Below are 8,649 nucleotides of genomic sequence, written 5' to 3' on the forward strand. Positions count from 1 at the left end.
GTTACGGGAGTGATCAAATTGTTTATCATAGGACAACAATGAAAAGTTACGGAAAGCTTCACCCAGGCTCGAAGAGACGGACGGAGGCTTCAAGACCCAAGGCTTACCTGCACGGCCATAAGTCATTATGGGATCTGGCTTGGTTGGACAATGCGGCGACTCTGGACAGGCGGTGCTAGCAGATGTAGAAGAACGGTAGGAATGGATGGGCACCGACACGGATTCAGAGGGACCCGTTGAAAGACCATGTTTTGATCATCCGGTCTTCAAACACCCTGATGTGCGAGGACATACTCGGAGGCGATCAAATCTTGTGGGGAACGTGTGCAAAACTCTGCAGAGTACTCAAACCTAATCGATTAGCCGTGTCCACAGTCATGGACAACTTGAGCCAAAGGAACTGAAGTTATCTGGAATTCTCAACACCATTATATATATTTGATGAGGGTAATATTTATAACTTGGGTATGAGAACTGGTTGGCGGAACCATCTCGTTAACAACCAACCTTGTAGTAATATTTTGCTTTTAGCCCCTCTTGTTGTAGGAGAAAATTTGCTTTACGCTAAAACTTACAACACCACCTGCCATATATGCATATAGTATAGATGATATATTTTACCCCCTCTCATATGTGACTTGCCGGCATATTCACTATGCTGACCTACACGGCTGCAACGTCTTATGTTGCAGATATTTTTCTTCGACGAGTAAGAGTACGATTCAGGGTTACGGTCTACACTCAACTTGCCGTTGGTGTTTATTGGACTCCACTCCTTTGACTGCTTCCGCTAAGATATTGAAGGTATATATCAGTTTTACGCTATTTCCATGTGATTGCGCTTTGATATATACATTGATGTACTGTGTGTGCCAGCATACTGATCCAGGGATGGCACAGATACACAAAGGCTTGACTCGTTTTGAGTCGGGTCGCTACAAAAAGACCAAGTGTTTTTTCATGCCATTCCATATCTTATATGTTATCATTTCAATAGATTTGATGGCGCTCTTTCTATAAAAGTCATACTCTCGAAGCATCACATTACAAAGTATATTGTCAAATTGATTAATGTCATCTTTGATATTACCATGTCATACATAGTTTGCTTACATCTACTCAAAACATTCTGCTCTTAGTAATGTTCTGGATAGTGCAAGCTATAAAATTCTTTTCACACCTCATCAGGCATTCACTAAATTTGTAACTCAAATATTCTTGTTTGCAATCCAATTGTATAAACATAATTTTCTTGTTACAATAATTTCTGCTTCATTCTGAAAACCTTTTGAAACATTTCAAAAGACCGAGATTATATGTCTCAATAACTAAATATATAAATATCTATATGAGTCATCCTTCAACATAGATAAATGTACTACTCGCAACAATACTTATTGGACTAGACACATCAATATGCATGTTTCCAATTATTTTGTTGCTCGTTCTTTATGGCACGTGAGCGGTATTTTAGTTTACTTCACTATTTGGACACCGAATGGCAATGGGTACCTTATTCCCTCTAACCCGATGGGTACGCACATTAAATGGGGAGGTTTTGGTTAAGAAAAAAAATCACATGTGTGCTTATTGGGGAAAAAAATCAGTGGGTCTAGCAGAGGCGGATATGGGGTGCCAAACCCGTACCCTTTAACGCGGAGATCTGGCTATGACAAGCAGACTCTACCTGTCATTGTCTAGAAAAACCTAACCTATGCGGCTAGGCCACTAATCCTAATCCCCTCATCACTTGACCCTGCCCGTCGCATCCCCAACCACATTCACACTCCAGACTCCATAGGCCCTGCCCGCTCCCAACCCCGACCTTGTGCCGCCACCCTGCGTCATCGACCCTGTGCTGCCGGCGGCCTCGACCTCAACCTTGAACCGCTTCTGCGCCGCTGCTGGCCCTCGCGTAGCCATGGAATCCGAGCTGGTTGAGTTGGGCGAGGGGAGCAACTCCAGCGAGGGCCCGCTCCAGCAAGGGGATGGCTTTGAAACTCGACGGGTTGCGGGTCTGCTGGAGAATGCAACCCGACAGCGGGTACGGGGTGGGTTGTGGGGGCGGGGAGAAGGCTCACATGCGGTGTGTGGGTGCCAAAACCGACCCCGAACCCGATGGGTGGCATCCATGATTTGGACGAAAGTTGCAGGTGTCAAATGATTCATAATTAGATGATTTCAAAATCCATCACTATGGTATTTCTCCATGCGGGTTTGTACAATATTACTAAATGTAGTGCCATACATATGTGGTAGTTTTTTAGCTTTCAACATTTAGCATCAGTGTTACAAATGTCCAATTTTATCATCAATGTTCATAATAGACATCCTATTCAAAATAGGAGTATAGCCTTTTGTTCATAACATCAAACAAATATTGTTCTCTCATAAACAACATCCTTGCAAGTTCTATGCAATGGGTTAGAGTTCTATGCAATTAGTCGTATTCACAAAAAAGACATATCTAAAATAGTTTTTCCATTGATTTTTTCTTTTTATAGAAAAAGGAAAATGAAAGCGGCAGGGGGGCGAATCCCCAAATCCCGCCCCAACATTCGACCCGGAGCCCCAAACCTCAAACCTCAAAGAACCAAGAACCGAGAGGGGGCGAATCCCCAAATCCCGAGCTCCCTCCCATGGAGAGCGACGAGGCCGCCGCGCGCTTCCTCGTGGCCGTCCCCGGAGGCGGCGGCGGGAGCGATTTCTTGAGCAGACTCCCCGACCACCTCCTCGTCGACATCCTCCACCGCCTCTGCACCAAGGAAGCAGTCGCGACGACCGTCCTCTCCAGGCGATGGCGCGCCGTATGGGCTGGCCTCCCCCACCTCAACTTCGACGACGTCGACCCCTCCGCGCCCGCCCGTGCCCTCGCTTCGTACCAGGACCTCGCCGCGTTCGAGATCCAGCGCCTTGCCGTCTCACCCAATCAGGTGGACGCGCAGGAGACCTCCGCCTGGCTTGCCCTCGCCGCGCCCCTCCTCTCCGGCCCGCTAGACTTGAACATCAGCCGTGCTCTTTCGAAGGAGGCATTGGATAACCTGCTCATGGGGGGCGGGGACGGCGACCAGGAGGCTGTGGAGTTCCCCTGCTTCGAGAGAGCCACGGAGGTTCGGCTTGACCTGGCGTTTCTTGCCCCAGCGCTGCCACCAGTTGGCGTCTTCCATGCGCTTAGGTCAATGTTCCTGCATAACTTTCGATGCCAAGGCCAGATTATCCTGAGTGCTATGATGCTTCCATCGTTGCAACATCTGACCATGAACAGGGGCCGTTGCTTGAACGTGCTGATCAACTCCGAATTCCTGATATGTGTTCACCTATCCTACTTGATGCTACTCCAGCAGCTTGCCATCGTGGCTCCAGGACTCCAGCAGCTAGAGGTGGTGCACTGCTTTTATGATGCGCCTATACCAGTTGCCAACATCGATGCAGAGAGGTTGCAGGTTCTCAGCTGGGAAGTGCCTTATGATGCAGAGTTTGTTCACCTTGGAGAGATGCCATGCCTCTGGAGGCTCCGAGCCCCTCCCATCTCCATGTTTAGATGGCAAGCAATTCAGATGGCTTAGATTTGTGCAAGATTTCTAAAACGCTTTGCAGCAGTTAATCATCTGGAGCTTCAAATGAGTCTTGGCGTGAGTGCTTCTTTCTTGGATGCATTTTTTTTACAGTCTCCTCTTCAACTTAAATTGCTCAGAAATGATAGAATTGATTCTCCCTTTCAATAATGTCACAGTGTGCCACTGAGATTGAATTGCGTTGTGATGAAGCAAGATCTTGTTGCAACATGAGGTTTGCTCAAAAATAACTATTGACTAGTATGAAATGCACAAGCATAACTGGAGCAGAAAAGAAGCAATAGGAGTTTAGAAACAACACTGTTGGTGTAGGGTATACTTCCAGTTGTTTGAGTTTGTACACTTTTACATGTGCAAGTATCCTCAGCAAATAGGAGTTCAGAAACAGCATGGTTGGTATTGTAGGATATACTTCCAGTGGTTGTGTTTGCACGTTTATACATGTGAAAGTATCCTCCAGGAAAGCGGAAAATAGGAGTTCAGAAACAGCACTCTTGGCATTGTAGGATATACTTTCAGCGGTTCGAGTTTGCACGTTTATACATGTGAAAATATCCTTCGGGAAAGCGGAAAATAGGAGCTCAGAAACAGCACTTTTGGTATCCTACACTTTAGTGGTTTGAGTTTGCACTTTTATACATGTGCAAGTATCCTTCAGGAGCGACATTCTTGGTTTTGAAGGATATGCTAGTTGGTTTTTAGATATGTATATATTCCCCTTTTCCAAAAAAATATATGTATGTATTCCAAGGTTGTCAGAGAGTCTAGAAGGAAAAGATCGAAAGTTAAGGCTGATGCAGTTTCTCAAATGTTCACTGAGTGTAAATTCACCGAGGATCAGTAAAAGAAGCTTGGACAAAGTTTGGTCAGTCAGTATCTCATTCATTTCTGAAGTGTGGTCAAGAAAATTAAATTGATGCTAGTAATTGAGTTCTCGACAAAGGATTATTTGTTGCCTTCAACTCACTGTCACTTGTCTTTGGTGTGGAAACTGAAGTTTACAATTGTGGGTGCTAGTTTAATTGGGAGTGCACACATTTTAGATATACCCTCTCTGGGTTCTCGAGACTATAAAGAACATCTTTACTTTCAAGCTACTTCATTATCTCATGACTGGAGTTCACATATTGTATTGGAAAATGGTAATTCTGAAACTACTTCTATTTCTGTTTCTGGATATTGGGTGGTGCAAACATGTATGTCAAGGTAGTCTATGGTTCCCTGTTGTGTATATTTGATTACTCTCCCTTTCATTTTGTATGAGCTCACTTTTGTTGACTTGCAATGAATCAGCCGAAGATGGAAGGGTCACTCCTCTTGATGGGAGACTTAACCATCCCTCACGTGAATGTCTTGGTGTTATCCTTAGAAACAAATGGGCATGCATTTGAAAGAAGTGTACTGCGATTGCTCACAAAGTGCTCCTGTATAAGAAAGCTAATCTTATCATTCCAAGTTCTAGATGAGGTAATCACAACCTCTGTGACATACTAGTATTCAACATTTTCAGTATCATATGGCTACTTCGTGTTGGATAACGGAGTTGGGCAGTGCATTTTTTAATACATATTTGGGAGCTATAACATACTAATGACTTTGATGTAATACAGAAATTCAAGTATAGCTGGTGTCAAATGGTGTGCATGAACAGGAATGCCCATTGGCTGTTGGAATAGAACTAAAGTTCCATTCTCTGTTTAGACTAGGAGAGCATAGACATGCTAAGGAGATGCAACTTAAAAAACAAGAGCATTAAGATGGTTTAACATTATGATAATATAATTGAACTGAGCTCTTGATACGAGTTAATTAATAGGAATAGTTACAGAGGTCGGGGGTGGTCCCTCATTTTCAGATAAAAAAGCTATTAGGAATAGTTAGTATGAAGTGTACAACTATTTATCAGGTATATCTTTCTTTTTTTTTTCAAAAAAAAGGTATATCTTTCTTTTACAGTTTTTGCGTTTTTTGTCTTGTGTAATGTATAAAGAGGAAGTATCATCTATAGTGGCAGTCTATAAGATGTAGAATTTAAAGAATATAAGCTTATGCTTGATTTCCTGAATATGATCTTGATATCATGATGACTGCATCTCAGGTATTTCTTTATGGTGTTGGAACCTCTGATCTTATATTGCTCCCAAATGATGGCAGTAGATTAAAGATTTGTCGCTCTTACCATTTGCTTATTCTGTACCATTGCAAAGCTTTTACACTGCCCATGTAGTCATGCATCTACTTTTCTCTGTTCATTCCTAACACACTTAGGCGTGTTCTCATTCCAGGTGAAAAATTACTGTTTACAAGGCTGCATTTGCCATACAGAACCAGGAGTTGACATTGTTCCGTTGAGCGCTCTGACAAAAGTGGATATCGTCAACTACTTAGGGACTCCAGCTCAACTTTATGTTGTCGAACAGCTATTGGCAAGGGGGCCGAGGATTAGATTGATGAGAATAATAATCTCGGAGGCTGATGATCCTTCACTAGGCACCATCGAAAGCTTATGCCCTGCAGGTTGTCTGCTTGAGCTGGTATGGTGTTACAAGAGTAGACCTGTAGAGGAATAGGTGACCTGATACCTGACTGCTATTAGAGCTGTGAAGAATACATTTTTTGTTTTGTTTTGTTTTGAGGGATGCACACATCTATCCGTGAGAGACCGAAGATGAATGCATACATATGCTCAGTATCATTGTATACAGTGGGTATATACGGAATCATGAATGATGACTGAAATAAAAGAATCACATATACTGGAATTATTCATATAATGGATGTGACCAGTTCAGTGTACTTATTTGTTTGTTGCTGCATTTGTTGTCTTGGAGATGGACCTATTATTATTATATAATTATTGTATTTGGACGCCCATATCTGGCGACAAGTCGCCAGGAGCTGCTCCCATCGAACGTTTTCGTTCGCCAGGGGAGCAGCTTCAGCAAACAATTTGAGCCGCCCCGATCGATCGGTAGAAAGGAGACCTGAGCAAACCCCCATTGACCAGAGGCCCAGTTTAACATTTCATTTCCGAAATAAATGCCATCAACAATAAAAAAGACCTTAAATTGCCATGATCTAACTTATGAAAAAAAAACTCCATAGTACATTATAGAAAATGCCATCTCCTTAATTTATAAATACACAAAGAGTATGATTAAAAAGAAGTTGTATGAACTAAAAAATGAAAAATGCCATGCTGAATATTTAAAACTGCCATCATCAAGATAAAAATGCCATCAACAATAAAGTGCCGTGTGAACACAAAAATAAAGAAAAAAATGCCATGTTAAAAAAGTAGCATCTCTTAATAAACGAAAAATGCCAGCTAAAAAACCAAAATGCCATCATTTATTAATAAAATGCCTTCTCTTAATAAAAAATCTCATCTTTTAAATAGTAAAAAATGCCATCTCTTAATAAAAATAAAAATGCCATCTCTTATTAATAAAAAAAATCATCTGTTAATATAAAAGTGTCATCTCTTAATAATAAAAAATGACCTTCTTTTAAAAAAACACATGCACTTAGTAATAAAACTGCCATGCCATTAACAATCATAATTGGCCGTGTGACTACTGCAAACATTTTCTAAACAATTGCCATGTGTTAGGAATATGTTTTCTAGAGTTGCCATGATCTGCAGAACAAATTTTTCAAAAGTTGCTGTATATAATTTTTCCAGAATTAATATACAAATAATATAGCTTTTCATGATGTACAATTTAAATTTCCCATGTGACCATTGTATATTTTACCAAAAACTTGCCAAGTTTTGCAGAACAAATATACTAAATTGGTCTTGTTACCATTTTCAAAATTTCTTAATTTTCCATGGTTTATGAAATATAATTTTCCAAAAATTTTATGTATTTTTTTTTTAATTTTGCGGAGATTTATGAAAAAAAAAATTCTACAAACTTTCATGTGACCACTATAAATGTTTCCAAAATTTGACAAGCTTTTAGAGGACAAATCGCTACAATTTCCACGTGACAAATAATTTGCCATGATTTAGGACACGAGAATTCCTAAATTAGTCATGCGACTTCATAACTTTGCCATGATTTTATGACACGAAAAATTCTAAATTAAGCCATGGATGGTAACTATGTAACGCAACCATGGAATGTTCATTGTTTTATTGATGGTAACCTTTTTTTGTATGTTTGATTTAGCTATTTTGAAGTTCCTTAAAAAATAAACACAGCTGATATGTATCGTCCGCTGCAAGCGTTAAAACTCTGATCGCCGACACGCGCTCGCCGGCTGGCCCATTTAGGTTTGGGAAGCTTCCAGGCTGTTTATATCATGTTCTTTTTCTTTTATTTTTATTTTTAATTTAGATTTCCCTTTTTTCGTTTTTATTTACTTTTAGTTTTCCATAAATTGACTAATTTATTTATTTTCATAATCTTCAGAAATAATTGTTTGAATTTTCGGAAAATGTGTATGTTTTAAATTAAATAGAATTTAGGTAAAACACATTTTAAAAAGGTTCTTTTAATGTTAGGAATTTCATAAAAATATCACAATTTGAGGAATTGTTTACTTTTAACATAATTATGAATTCGTGAATAATTTTTTGAACTCATGAATATTTTTGTATTTATGTTATATTTTTTGAATTCACGAATGTCCTTTGAATTTGCCTACGTTATTTCTTACTTCACCATCATTATCATATTCATCAACATTTTTTGAATACATGTGTTATTTTTTGAATTCACAACCTTTTGATTTTGTATTCGTGGCTTTTTGTAAACCAAATTATAAATTAAACTGATCGAAACAAAACTATATGAGAAAAACGAAAAATAACTTCTTTTTTTAGGGGTATAATGTTGGAAATATGAGCGATTTACCAAGTGATTTTACTAGCAAAAATAATAAATAAATCACAACTACCATGGCAATTATAAGATAAAGCATGCGATAATAGAGAGAGTATGCACAGGGCCGGCCCTGTGTTTCGGGATGCCCTAGGCGAACTCCACAACATGGGCCCCTATGTTCTAAGATCATATATTTTAACTTAAAATTTAACTACAATAATTGACTGATTCCATCGATA

At 39.8% G+C, this 8,649-nt stretch overlaps 1 protein-coding gene across 2 annotated transcripts; it reads left to right on the top strand.

Annotated features, from left to right (window-relative positions):
* Positions 1–2,056: 2,056 nt before the first annotated feature.
* Positions 2,057–6,375, top strand: LOC123449280 (F-box/FBD/LRR-repeat protein At4g00160-like). 2 transcript variants are annotated; one of them, XM_045126434.1, is made up of 4 exons: positions 2,057–3,632; positions 3,734–4,781; positions 4,869–5,042; positions 5,861–6,375. In XM_045126434.1, exon 1 carries the CDS (start codon positions 2,640–2,642, stop codon positions 3,564–3,566), a length of 927 nt encoding a protein of 308 aa, XP_044982369.1. In that variant the 5' UTR covers positions 2,057–2,639; the 3' UTR covers positions 3,567–3,632; positions 3,734–4,781; positions 4,869–5,042; positions 5,861–6,375. The 2 variants fall into 2 exon arrangements, with proteins under 2 accessions (XP_044982369.1, XP_044982370.1); XM_045126435.1 differs by lacking the exon at positions 3,734–4,781.
* Positions 6,376–8,649: the final 2,274 nt, after the last annotated feature.

This window comes from Hordeum vulgare, chromosome 4H, assembly GCF_904849725.1.
Source record: "Hordeum vulgare subsp. vulgare chromosome 4H, MorexV3_pseudomolecules_assembly, whole genome shotgun sequence".
Classification (NCBI taxonomy): domain Eukaryota; kingdom Viridiplantae; phylum Streptophyta; class Magnoliopsida; order Poales; family Poaceae; genus Hordeum; species Hordeum vulgare.

What these genes read in the sequence shown, in the direction of transcription:
- LOC123449280 (XM_045126434.1), top strand. Translation starts at nt 2,640, where the DNA reads ATGGAGAGCGACGAGGCCGCCGCGCGCTTCCTCGTGGCCGTCCCCGGA.